The sequence below is a fragment of the Rhinolophus sinicus genome, chromosome 14 (genome assembly GCF_057876585.1).
Source record: "Rhinolophus sinicus isolate RSI-liver-muscle chromosome 14, RSI-T2T, whole genome shotgun sequence".
Classification (NCBI taxonomy): Eukaryota; Metazoa; Chordata; class Mammalia; order Chiroptera; family Rhinolophidae; genus Rhinolophus; species Rhinolophus sinicus.
Window position 1 is genome coordinate 42,782,471 of NC_142514.1, and position 14,170 is coordinate 42,796,640.

The 14,170-nt window shown below is 44.3% G+C and overlaps 1 protein-coding gene across 17 annotated transcripts in view; it reads left to right on the forward strand.

Annotated features, from left to right (window-relative positions):
* Nucleotides 1-14,170, forward strand: part of FGGY (FGGY carbohydrate kinase domain containing) — a 386,336-nt gene that overhangs the window by 12,346 nt on the left and 359,820 nt on the right. For 10 of the 17 annotated variants that reach the window (XM_074334784.2, XM_074334788.2, XM_074334791.2 and 7 more), the window contains one exon: nt 8,804-9,018. The exons of 2 other annotated variants lie outside the window; for them this stretch is intronic. In XM_074334784.2, coding sequence (XP_074190885.2) covers nt 8,818-9,018 — 201 coding nt within the window. In that variant the 5' untranslated portion in view covers nt 8,804-8,817. Of the gene's footprint in view, nt 1-3,086; nt 3,210-6,716; nt 6,869-8,803; nt 9,019-14,170 lie in introns of those variants that run through there. 5 more of the 17 variants (XM_074334783.2, XM_074334787.2, XM_074334780.2 and 2 more) reach the window with 4 other exon arrangements.

Below are 14,170 nucleotides of genomic sequence, written 5' to 3' on the forward strand. Positions count from 1 at the left end.
GAGGTAGGGTTAGAGAGGCAGACGAGAGGCAGGGCTTTGAGTTCCTTGTGGGCCACTAGAGAGCTTGGGCTTTATTTTGGGCAGAAGCAGCACTGGTGGATACGCTTGTACTATATGGCTCTTGATGTCTTTTGACCAGATGTGTTTGTAGAATGGCAGACTGTCAGTTCCCCAAGTCTAATGTTTAATCTTCAAATAACTCATTCTTTAGGCCTTTCACTTTGGGCCTTAACGTAACTTGGCCATGCTTTGTAAACAGATAAACCCAAGAATAGGCCAAAAAACTTCAGCCAGCTTCTGGCTGGGCATTGTCTCTGAGGAAGGAGTTTTGCAGGATTGTTTTGGGAGTGGATTTTGTTGCTCTACCTAATACTGCCTTGAACCCTTCCTGACAGCAGTCATTAAGGTTGGTGGGTTTTTTTTTTTTTCTTTTCTTTTCTTTTCTTTTCTTTTAATTTGAGTGTCTTTCTGGGAAAAGCTGTGGATTTTGGCCAATATATTAATGATAACGACATTGCTTTGAAGGTCTGGTTAGTTCTGCAGAAAATCATTTCATAGTTAATTGTACCAGCAAATTAACAGTAGTTTCTTGGAGAAGAAAGTAAGCGAGGGAGAGAGACTACATATATAGTTAAATTATTCAGAATTCAAAAAGAGTTCAGGAATTCATGTTTCAGGAAGAGTCCATGTAATAATAAATGACTAAGTTTGCTTATAATTTTCTCCATTATGGGCTAGGCTTTGTAATTGGCACATTGGGGTTAAAATAGAATAACTCTGCATTTAGAATCAGGATGCCAGCCCTTGCTCTCTTTGTGCTTTTTTTTGTCATTTTTCTGCTTCCAGAATCCTGGCATGAGAGTGAGACCATCACATTCAAACTTCGGCTTTTAGAGAACTCAGGGTGTAAATTGGGTTTTTTGAGATAGGCTGACTCAGACCAGGGGATCGTGGGCTCTCTCCCCATCTTCCTTCTCCCTTTTATACATGTGCCAGTGGAAGTGGGGCTCTTGGTCAAGGAAGGAGATTGTCCTAGGGGAGGGGTGTGGTGCTTTGCACAGAGGAGAGGCTTGCTGATACTGCTTCTAGAACTCTCCAGTCCTTAGAGGCTTTTTATTTTGAAAGGTATTTGACTATTTTATACATTAATAATCGTCCCCTCCCCTACAACCTACTAAGACCCCTATCACTGCGTTACACTACACTGTGCCTAACTGCAGGGACAATGAAGTTGGGGGCAGAACATTCCCAGTTATCTAACGCTTCTTACTGTAGCATGTAGCATGGAAGGGACTCTTTCCGTATTAATCAGAGCATGGATAAGGCATTTCCGGTGATTGACTGCATGCGAAAAATTCACAGAATCAACAGACTTGGAAGGGCATTCTGAGTGTGTCCAGGGTGAAGGTAGCTTGGTGAATGGGGAAAGCCAAGTCATTTCAGGGACAGTAGCAAGAATCCTACTCTGCCTTAAACAGACCTGAATTTGAATATGGCCTCCTTCCTTTGTGAGCTTTGTGACCATCAGTTGATAGTGACCCTCTCAGGATTTCAGTGCCCTCACCTGTAAGTGGGAGGAACAGCACCTACCTTAATGGGTCTCCCTCTCCCTTTTCTGCAACGAGAATAGCTCGGTAGGGCATCAAAAAGGGCTTGGAAGGCATTATAACAAGAAAGGAGTCGTTTTTTCTATTTTAGACCACAAGGGTTGAGAAGACAAGAAGAGAGACTAAGAAGGGTTTACCAGAAGGTATTTGCTCTCAGGCGATGTTTGTTGTTGGAGTTTGGGGATGTCATCGGATGAGTCACCTATTCCACCCATGATTTCTTTAGGTCCTATACTCTACATTTGGCCTCAGCATGGTTGGATTTTGTATTTTCTTGGTGTCAGCTGTTGTGCCATTGCCTGTGTGGCTCTCGGAGGGTGATGGTTTTTGGCTACCATCTAGCACTGGCTGAATTTTAATCCTTGTGGCTGCCACATTGTGAGGCAGGTGTGGGGATTTGGGGAATTCTGTCTTTTCTGACTTTTGGAATCCAGCTTTGAATTTGAAAGGACTGCCAACCTTTCTACTGTATGACTTAACACTTTACCCCTCCTCCAATCACCTCGTGTTTCTCTTTAAAAATGGGCTCAGTGGAGAGAGTATGAAGATTCTCAACTTCTTGAAAAATATTGAGTTTCTGCTTTAGTGGTTAGGACCGTGATGGAAACAGTAAATGGGTACTTCTTTTCTCAACTAGCGTGTCTGTGTTCTGGGGAGAAAAGTGAGTTGGAACAGGAGGCTTGGCCTCAAGAGTGTGGCTAGGATTCTGGTGGCAGCATGAAGCCACTTTACTGACATGAGCAATTTTACCAGGTTTATTAGGTTTAGCTTGGAATACATAAACCAGGAATAACTTGGAGGCATCGTCCTTTGATTTTCAAAAGTCAAATTCTTACATTAAATTATCAACTCTTTAAAATCAGTGATCATATATTTTTCAGCTTCCTCTTCATAGCATCTCGGCCCAGAGAAAGTACTTAATATTTGCTTTGTTTACTGGAATTTGAGCTGTTAGCTATGGTGAGAACACCTAAGTATAGATGATACATAGTAAAAGATTGCAGGTGTCCAGCGGTACTTGGTGTTGGAAGGGAAGGTTGGCATATAATGATAGTCCTAATAATTGCTGCCTTTACTCAGTGTGTACCATGTATCAGGCACTGTGCTTGGCACTTAATTATATAATCTCAGTAATCTTTCAAAGGGTACTAGGAGAGGGGAGCCATAGGAGACATCCTTTCACTTTAAGGGCAAAAGTACCTGTCAGCAAGCTGTACTTTTTCTCCCATGTGTATTGTTGATAAAGCCAAAAAGAGAGCCAGTGACTTGCCAATGAGCTTTTTCCTTCCATCCCGAACTTTCTCACCATCTTCGAGCCTGTGAGACGTGTTTCAAGTCTTCATTCAGTTAAGATGACTGAAGTGGACAAGCGTACTCATTGCTTACCTTTTTCTTCCCAAACTTCCCAACACCCTGATTGCAATATAACTAACTAACTAACTAAATCGTGTAGAACTCATGTGCATGAGCTCCCAGCAAAGTCCAAAGATCAAAGGTGAAAGGATACTGAGTTCCCTCCCAGATTCCTGGGACACTGTGTCTGCTGACACTGTCACCAAATCGGTCTTGGACTAGTGGCTCTTCTAAGAAATAGGACTGAAGGTAAGCTCGTCACCTCTGGAGGGTTGTAGTCTTAGGAAACACTGTTACTGATAGTAGGTTATTTAAGGGAGAAGAAGGAGGAAAAAAATAAGAGAACACCCCCTCAATGATCAGTTTTCCACACAGTGTTTGCAGCGTTGACCCCTTCTTAGAATTGCTGAAATAGCCTTGCAAAGAACAGCCTTCCGTGCCCAGGTCCCCTTTTTCACGATGCATTTGAACAGCTTACACGTTTGTTGAAGAATCAGCCGTGAAGTCTGTGGTTTCCTGTGGCACATTTCTAATAATATTTATACAGGCTCTTATTTAATGAACTGTATAAATATTTATCATCGGAGCCGTCTTTTGATGATGAATAGGGGCTAAAATTCGGTCTCGTCCATGCTGGGGATTTGGACAGAAGGCTGTTTGTGCCCATCGTGTGGACTGAGAAGTCAGGGATGTCTCAGGACGTGTATGAGGCGCAGCTTGAACTTCTCTCCAGTATTTTTCTTTTGGCCTCTCGAGTTCATGTCCTTATTTCTCTCTGTCTGATCACCCTTCCCGTATCCCTATCAGTTGTTTTTAGAGTATTCGTCTTTGCCTAAAAAGAATGAGGTGGAACCAAAGTTCTGTCACCATCCGTAAATCGCTCTCTGGAGACACAAATCCCAGCTCCTCTGCTTCTGTGCTCTGTGGCCTTAAACAGCTTGATTGCCGAGAACCTGTCTCCTTTACTGGAAAATGGGCTCATACTGTTTACTCTTAGGGTTGTTACAAGGATTAAATGAAATCATAAAATCATGTGCGTGATTTGCAGAGCAGAGCTTAATAAACACTAGTTGTTGCTGCATTTGTTGTTGATACTGAAGAAATTATCAAAGGATTTGGTTTTCACTTATAGGTTGTATTGTGGAAAGAGCCCTAAAATTGCCATAAGAAGCTGGGGTTCCAACCTGGGTACTGCCGTTTACTGTTTGTGTGACTTGGGGCAAATTTTCCCATCCCACTGAGGTATAAAATGGGGGTAGGTTTACCGACTTGATTAGGCTTACATGGGAAGAAGTTAACACATGCATGAAAGTGCCAGACACACAGGAGGACCCGAATCATTTGTGTTTTTTGTTTTGTTTTGTTTTTTTAAGCAAATGAGAAAAGGGAATAGTGTTTTCTGTGTTGCAATTACTTTTAGTTTTTTGAGGCCAAGAGGAACTAGAATACGGTTTGGAGTCCAGAACACAGAAGATAGTACTTGTGACCTGGGAGCAAAGGGCACACAGCAGGAAGACAAGGGCTCCAAGCTGCAGAAAACCCTCTGGTGGAGTTTTTGTAACTCACAGGGTCGAGTTTCAGGGAGGCTGCCTGAGGCTTTGAACTTCTCTGCTTCCCTGCTTTCAGGGTCCAGGTGTGACAACAATCAAAAGAGATCACTGAAAACTGTAATAATGGGAAATGTGAACCTGAAATATTTAATTAGGATCCGTTTCTTCGAAAAACATGAACTGGGAAGTGTGTATGAACGATGCTGGAGGGTATGACATCCTTGTTCCTTGACTCCCTTCCTGACTGCTACCTTGGTGATATGGTTTAGAAATGCGTGGTTTGCCAGAGAGAGGCAGTCCGGCGTTGGGGAAAGGTCCGTGTCTGAATGTGGCAGCCTGGATTCCGAGTTAGCCAGTCTTAGGCAGAGCAGGCAGGGGCATGTAGCCAGCAGGCATTTAACTACAGAGGAGTGTTAGGCAGAGTAGCATCCTGAGAGCGGTTTGTTCGTGGCTTTGGAGCCCGAGGGAATGGGATCGTTCTTCCCTCTGTTACTTAAAGCTTGTGTAACAGCCTAGGGTAAGTTCCTCTCCCTGTCTAGGACTCATTTTCCTCCTCGGTAAAATGGGAATGATAATAGTAATTATCTCCTGGAGTCCGTGTCAGAATTAAAGGAGGTAATGTAAGCAAGTTGCTTAGCAGAACATCAGATCTACAGTAAACGTGGTACCTTTGGTTATTTCCCTCATCATAGGTGTTACAGGTATCCACAAAGTCACGGAGCTTTGCCAAGTTCCTGCTATGTGCCAGGCACTGAGCTGGCACTGGCGATCTGGCTGTGACCCGGGCAGCAGTGGAGTTAGCTGTCTAAAGGGGAAGCTCCGCTTTATGTGAGGTCGGGGCTCCCCTGAAGTGTGGGCCCTTTCCTGTGTAGCAGAGAGATGGATCCAAAGACCAGAACTGGGGTAAGCCCTGGGTCAGCTGCAGACTGGGAATCTGCCTCTTTGGATTTTACTGGAAATGAATTAGGATGTCTGGGTGGTGGGTATTAAGAGGGTGTACTCCCTGCAGAGGAAGACGGAGAGTCAAAAGTGAGGAACCAGGCACGAGCAGCTGGGCCATCCCCCGGGGCCATCTCACTCATCACTGGGGCTGGCGAGAGTGGAGAGAAGCCTGGATGATGGCTGTCTAGGTCTGTGTAATGCGGAAAGTTATATGGTTCTTCATTTTCTATTTATTTCCTTGTTTCCTCACTAAGTGTTTAGCATCGTCTTGGAATGTTCTAGCCAAGGGCAGCAAGATGCTAAGCTCAACGTTAAGGAGTGGCACCCATGGGGCCCTTCACAGTGGAGACACTGGGAAGCTAAGAGGGGATCCCAAGTAAAGTAAGAAGATGTGTGTGTGGTCGGTAGAGGGGAGGTTGAGCACATACTGTGTTTCCCTGAAAATAAGACCCGGTCTTACTTTAATATTATATTTTATATTTTACTATAATACAAGACCGGGTCTTATATCATATCATACCTTATATCATATAATATGTACTATCATATAAGACTGGGTATAATATAATATAATATAATACCAGGTTTAATATAATGTAATATAATATAAGACCAGGTCTTATATTAATTTTTGCTCCAGAAGACGCATTAGAGCTGATTGTCTGGCTAGATCTTATTTTCGGGGAAACATGGTAGCTTGGTCGGTCTTCCTCCTATTTGCAGATAAAGAAACTGAGGAAACTGAGCTAATGCACAGGCCTGTTTTGTCCATCACTGTATTCTGAGCTCTTAGCAGGGTGCTGGGTACCTGCCAGTCTGCATTTCTTCAAAATTGTACTCGTATGTCATGGAACATGCATCGTTGTTTCTTATACCACTAAGAAAGAAAGAGCATGCTATAATTAATTGTAGCAAGCCATTGGTTGTCAGATTCACTCTGATTTTGGAGAAGCTAAATGTGAAAAAAACGAGTGTCTTGGAATTAATGAAATGTGGTTATAAGCATCCAAATATTCATTAGTTGGATGAATGAAGCATACAGAAATTAGAATCAAGGCATAACACTAGTGCATATAAGTATAATACAAACTTAGGAATTCAAACTATTAAAGCGTAGACCTATTCATCCTTGTTTTCTATTGATTCACTGATACAGTAGTTCATTCAGAAAACACTATTGAAAACCAATTATGAACCAGACACTGATAGGAGCAGGAGATCCAGAAATCAATAAGTTACTTTTTTTTTTTTTTTTTTCAGATTCAGGTCAGTAAAAGAGACAAACACAGAAAACAAAAAGTCACAATTCTGAGTGGTAAACTTTCAAAGAAAGTGACACGATACGCTCGTGGCACCAAGGGACCGAGAAAGGCAAGGAAGTATTCCCTGGAGAGGTGATGGTCTGGAATTTAAAGTGTAAGTCCATGGGCAGCAGGCAGGCAGGAGAGGAAGGATTAGGAAGGGAGAGCAAGTCTGAAGTGATGGGGCAGTGAGTCCTGCAGCAGGGAGATGCGCCTGACAACCTGAGCACAGTTTTGGGATGTCTCGCGTGGGGTGTGAGGATGGGCAGGACGGCATTAGACACGGCTGGAAAGCAGGCAGAGGGAAGCTCCCAGAGGCCTGCGATGCTACGCTGAGGGCCGCAGGTTGTATCACAGCCCTAATCCAATGGCTTTCAGCCTTCCTGAACCCAGAGGTTCTGCTGGGGGCAAGGCGGGAGATCATACGAAGGCGATCTTTGCTTCAGATAGAGCAGCTCTACTTTGATCTGTTTTATTTAAATTTCCTTTGAGTAAAGGGTTGGATGAAAAGTATTTCTGTGGAATGAATGTAGGGACGCATGGTGTGCAAACGAGTGCCGCTGGTCCGCTGGAGCTCCCAGAGGGTTGTAAGCGAGGGAGAGAAGATGAGCAAGCAGTAGGCTGGAGCCTGGGAGTTGTTCTCTGAGGCTCAGGTGAAGGGAGCAGACGTACTTACTACAGCTGCCCCATTTTCCTCTCCACCTGCCCTGAGCCAGCAAGCCAAAGGGAGCAGACACAGTTGGGACATCATTGTGATGAAGTCGGAGGCCGTCACTTCTGATGAAGCTGCTTTTGACTGGGATAAATATCCCGGAAGCGGTAACCGGACATCTGCTGTCTGACTTTGTTTTAGAATCCCCCAGGGTGACTTTGCTCAGGAACCATTACCTTTTTGAAGTGGAAGGACACTGAATGTTGTTGCGGTTGAAATTAGACTCTGGATGCTAACACCTGAGATCACCTGGGGAGCTGTAGCGTGGTCACCAGCATGGCTGCCTTGGGGGTTTGTTCTCATTCTCTGAAAGGCCAGTCTGCAAAATGAAAGCCTCTGAGATTTCTGTGTCCTGTGGACTGATCTGACCAAAGGGACTTGGAGCGGCAATGAAGACCAAGGAATTCCTGAGTGTTCTCTGGTCAGATTTCCTTGAAACTCACAAGGGGTCTGTAAGGAAAACAGATTCTCTAACAAATTCCTGATCCCAGCTTCCTCGAGGCTCCTTTCCAATTCCCAGTCACTTTATGACACGGCTGCTGTATATTTGTCTTTTCTCCAAACCTGTCCTGCCAGCTGTCAAGAAAGACAGGAAAGAGCATGAGACTTGGGAGCTCACCGATGTGGGACTCTGGGTCCCAGCTGCTGGGGAGGGATGCTGGCTAAATCCCTTCACTTCTCAGAGATCGATTTCCCCACCAGCATAATGTGCATCGTCATAGTACATTGACTCTTCTTACGCGGGTAGACCTAATGTTAAGAGAAAAGTTACGTGTCTCTTGGAGTCTCACCCATGTTACTGGCACCGGTAAACAGAGAGAGTTAAATGTACTCACCTTGTAGAGTCATAGAGAGGAGTAGAGGGGACTTTTCACAGTGCTTTGCACATACTAAGTGGTCAGTAGATGATTAGTTGAATAAATGGTTGGGTAGATGAGGTTCCTTTTCAGTACCATGGCCACTGTCCTTGTTTTGACAAATTCAGTGAGAATAAACGCACATTGATTACTTCTAGAATCTCAGTTCTCCTACAATCCTTTATTTACCCACATAGCACTTTTTACCCGTTATCAGGGCTTTCCTTAAATAATCATACAGTCTATAAATGCTTAACGTCTGACTCCTTTCCAAGAATGGAAATTCCATGTCTGAGGCCATACCTGCCTTGTTCACCCAACACCTAGCTCAGTACCTATTAGCACACTGTTAGCACTCAACCTTTTTGTTGGATGAATAAATAATAGAAGGTGACCAGTTATATTTCCGCTTTCAAGATGTCCTGTGCCAGACTGCAGACCCACCTGGTCTTCACGTGGCTCTTACCCTTGATCACTGCAGGTGGAGGGAACACAATGCCCGGTGGAGATCAGGAACCAGGGTGCTGCTATGTGGGTGTGGACGTCGGAACAGGCAGTGTCCGTGCGGCGCTGGTTGACCAGAGGGGCGTCCTTTTGGCTTTTGCAGACCAGCCAATTCACAAGTGGGAGCCTGAGTTCAACCACCATGAGCAGTCCTCCGAGGACATCTGGGCCGCGTGCTGTGTTGTGACAAAGGTACGGCCCCACTGGCACTCCCTCCTTGCATATGCTTCCCTGTCCCCGCCTGCTGAGTAGGTGTCTTGTGTCTGCCTGGTGCCAGGGACAGCACCAGGGTGACATTAGACACAGGCCTTGTCTTCCCGGAGCTCATCGTGTAGCACTGACAGAGACCAGCAGACAGCCAAAATCTAATGTGCTGGGTGGCGGGAGCCAAGCGACTATGGCTGGAGCTGAGGAAGGGGATAACTCAGAAGGGCTTCTGGAGGCAGGACGGAGGATGTGGAACAGCAGACAGGATTCCGTCAGGTGTGAGCGAAGGTGGAAGAAGTCGCTGCTGGTAATCACAGTGAACGTCTGTGCCTTCATGTGTTTCTAGCGTGGGGTAGAACATGGCAGCACATGCCGTGTGACTGAATTCTCACCCCCACCCTAGGAAGGTGGTAGTGTCACTACCCCTATTTTATTGAGGAGGAAACAGCGACACAGGTTGGTGAGGTAACAGGTTGGTTACCTGAGTTAGTAAGTAGCAGAGACAGAGCTAGAACCTATGCAGTCTGATTCCAGTGCTGCGTCCTTAGTCCCAAGACTGTCGTGCCTTCCAAGTAGACAAGTGAGGGGGAACCTCGTTTTGTTCAGAGGGAACAGCAGGTGCAAAGGCACCGTGGCAGGAGAACATGGTGTGTTTTGAGAAGGCCAGGAAGTTTGGCCAGACTGGAGCGTCTCTGAATTGTGCCAGGCACATGTTCATCTTGAGTGCCATTGGATGGGAGTCCGCTTGCCGGCTGTGACAAGGAAGTGAGGCTGCCCAAGGCTTGTTCCTTTTCACTTCCACTTGACTGTTTGCTTTTATATCCTGGGGATCAGAAACGACAGAGATGCTTTTCTCCTTTTTTCCAGAAGGAAAAATGGAGTACTGGGTTCTGTCTTCTCTTTCTCCCAGTGTAGTTCCTTAAATATTCATGAAGGGCTTGGTAATTTGCAGATGGACAATTCACCATTCTGTCCGTATTGATCAGTCTGCTTAAACTTTAATGAGCTCGGCTGCTGTTAGTGACCCGGAGAAGAAGGCAGAGAGAGGAGGTGGGGGTGGGCGGCACTGGAGCATCAGACAGGAATAAAAGAGGGGGCACATCTTCTCTCCTGCCTGTTTAATTTTCCCTCTTGCTCCCCCCCTCAGCCCCATCTTGCTGAGAATCTTCTACTCATTGCCCTTGGGTCTCCTTTGTTCTCCTAACATATAGCCTTTCTGGCCATTAAGGAAATTGTCAAGAAGAAAATATAATCCCCTGATGAAAAGCTACTTTAAAAGAGGTCTGCTCTAAGTACAGCTTGGTTTAATGGTAGATTTTTAATCATCTCCCAGTGGCAGCCAACTTGTCATCTGCTTGAGTCCCTCAGCCACATGACTGCTGTGGGCATTTGTCCTTAGTGAGGCTGTGTCACTACACAAACCTGGATAAAGCTATTGGGTCTTAGGCTGTTCCCCTCCCAGGGAGTTTGGCTATGTGTCTATGGGCCTGAAGCCAGAGGGTAAGCGTGACGCATCCACTCACAGCTCATTGCTCGTGTGGAGTTTAAAGAGGGAGGCATTTTTATATTGGAGAGGTAACAACAATTGAATAGTGGTTCTAGAGCTAGACTGCTTGGATTAACATGCCAATTCCAACATTCATTGGCTTGTCATCTTGGACAAGTTACTTAAGTTTTCTTGGGAGTTTCCTAATCTGTAAAATGGGAATGATAATTGTCCCTATCTCCATAGGGTTGTTGTGAGGATGATGTGAGTTCATGTGTATAAAACGTCATAACAGTGCCTGGAAATGAGTAAGCCCTGCATTTCCTACTGGTGGTGATGACGATAATGATGATGATAACAGAAATGAGGAGAATGAGTCTCTAAGTTAAAAAATATTTAAAAGTCAAAGTCAATTAGAGAGGTACCGTATGGGAATATTCACTTACTCCCTTTCTGGGTAGGGTGCTTTCTATGTAAGATTTTGAGGAGCACTGGGCTTGGGCAAAGGACGACATAAAGTACATCCCGACCCTTCTTTTCTTTCCTAAGGACTTCAGGAAGTTAAGAGCTTGAGAACAATTGTACTTCCTTTTCCTTGAGTTGTTCACATTAGTGGAGATGGTTCTGCCCTTAGTTAAGTTGATAACAGCAGCAGCAGCAGCAGCAGCAGCAGCAATAATATGATGATGGTGATGAGAATGGCAGCCGGCATTTCCTGGGCACTAATAACATTCCAGGAACTATGGTGAGCACTTTATACCCATCACTTCATTTTATCCACACAACAACCTCGTGGTATCGTTTTCATTGTCCTCTCTGTTTTGGAGCTATCATAGAAGGTACAAGCTTTGAGGAGGTTACGTAACCAGCCCAGGGGCACATGACTAATACGAGCAAGGCTGTTGCTCCCCCTGGCCCCCAGGCTCTGCCTTTTGGCCCTCTCTCCAGCCTCATCTCACTCCACGTGCCCCCTGCTTGGAAATCATGTTAAGCTACCTGGAGTTTTTTGCATTTGACGCTGTATGGGGAATCCTCAGCTTGCCCTGGTTGTCGTCCTCATTACACTGAATTACAAGGGCCTTACCTGGCTGTCTGCTCGTATGGAAAAGGTGTGCCCCTGAGCAAGCCTCACATCTCGTTTATCTGTATTTTCCTAGAGTTCCTCTCCTGTACTACACCCAATTCATGTTCACCGAGTTAATGAATGAATGAAATGTCTCTTGTTTTCATGATCTGAAATGTTCTTCTCTTACCTTTTAACCTGTTCAGCTTCTGGGTATCTTATAAGGTACGTTTAAGTATTACTTCCTCCTGGGATTCTTCCCTGATGGCCGTTGACAATCCCTGCCCACCCTTGCCAACCTCAGAGGAAAGAGAGGCTGGTGACAAGCCCCTCTCTGCTGCCCCAGAGCCCACCATCCTCACATATATCATTACCTGGCCCTCATCAGATTGCATTTTAATTGGTGACTTAGTTTGGTTCCTTTTAAACCATGAGCTGAGGTCTTGGAGAGAATCATCCGTGTGTCTCCAGCATCTAATACATTGCCTGGCACAGATTTGGTGCTCAATAAATGGTGGTTGAATTAATGTTACTTAGAGCTAGAAACAGACAAATGAAAAAACGTTCTGGTATTCCTCATCTTGTTCAAGTGTCACGATAACTGCGAGAGAGTCTGCCATTCTTCCTATTTGACGCATGAGGATACTGAGGCTCTGAAGCTAACACGTATTAGAGACAGGACTAGACCCTTAGTGAGATGGCTCCAAATCCTCTTTGTTCTGTTCCCCACTACCCCTAAACTTGGCATGTTTATATTGGGTCAGTACTCCAACATGAAAAAAGTTCTGTGGAAACACACAAGTCCTAAAGTTATACAGCATTTCTGATTTTAAAGGCTTATGTCGTTTTTTGGAGCCACAAATCTTAATCACCCCCAAGAAGGTGATAAGATTGCAAGTGTATGCTTAGTACCAGCTTCCATTAGGAAGAAGATAAGCTAGGGGTATTACTAAGCTAGCAAGCATTTGTAGAGTGTCATTTATTGAGCACCTACTATATGCTGTGCTTTTTGCTGAGTAATGGAGTGTGTATAGGGGAGGTATACAATGAGTTCTCTACCCCTTAGGATGAAATAGTTCAGTTGCGTGGAAGAAAACAACACCTATGAAGTCAATAAAATAGTTTTGCTTTAAGTTGTACTCGCTCCATGAGTAATGGTTGAAGAGAGAGAGAGAGAGAGAGAGAGAGAGAGAGAGAGAGAGAGAGAGAGAGGGAAAGAGAGAGAGAGTAGGAGAGGAGTAGCTCATGTGTGATTGGGAAATAATGCTACCCTCTTAAATTCATAGAACCTGTACGGTTTACAAAACACGCATATATCCATTTTTTTAAAAACTGTTAAACCATTTACTTGCTTAAAATTTATGTTTAATTACAGTTGACATACAATGTTATGTTAGCTTCATGTGTACAACATAATGATTAGACATTTATATACCTTTACAAAGTGATCAACCCGATAAGTCACTGATACAACACATAGTTATTACAATATTATTGACTATATTCCATATGCTGTACTTATATCCCTGTGACTGTTTCTATAACTGGCAATTTGTACTTCTTAATTCCTTTTACTTTTTTCATTCATCTCCCCAACCCACTTTCATATCCATTTGATTGTCATGCAAGGTGGGTAGGGAAGGGGTTGTTATTCCCATTTTACCTTTGAAAAGAAAAGCTGAGACCCAGAGGCTTACGTGACTTTCCCTACGTCACCCAGGAAGCAGGTGATAAGCCTGAAATCAGATAGATCAAATCTCTGCATCTCTCCATTTCCAGTGCCACATACCGTCATCTTTTGTCTAGATTAGTGTAAGAACCTAACGGATTTCCTCATGCATGCCCTTTCCCTGTCCAATCCATTCTTCTTGGAGCTGGAATTGTTTATTAATGCTAACTTGATCATGTCACTCTTTTCTGTACAACTCTTCAATAGCATCACACTATTATTTGGCTAGATCTCAAAATCCTTGTCATGGTCTTCAGGCCCTTCATGGTTTGGTTGCCTCCTGCGTTCCTGGCTCATCTCAGGATGCCTTTGTCAGCTCCGCATTCCAGCCACCTCTCCCATCGTGTCGTCAAACATGTAGTAATGCTCCCTCTAGTCTCGGGACTTTTACACACATTTTTTTTTTTTCTTTCTCCTGCATACTCTTCCCGTTCTCTGCCAACAGATTTAACTCCTGTTCATCCTTAGATCCACTCTATCCAACACAGTCGTCACTAGCCCCGTGTGGCTATTTAAATTAATTAAAATGAAATACAATTTAAAATTTGGTTTCTCAGTCGCACTAGCCACATTTCTAGTGCTCAGTAGCCACACGTGGCTGGTGGCTATTGTGTTAGAGGTCACAGAGGTAGAACATTTCTGTCACTGCAGAAATTTGCATCGGCTAGTGCTACACTGGATCTTAGTTTAAAAGTCAGTTCTTCAAGGAAGAAGCCTTTTCTTGCCCAATATCCCCTCCACATGGAACCCTGTTTTACTTCTCAGTGTTCTCACATTATCTTGTACTTTATAGAACTTCACATGGTTTATGAATTATTCATTTTTTGATTAATATCAAATAATAAAATAGTTATAAAAT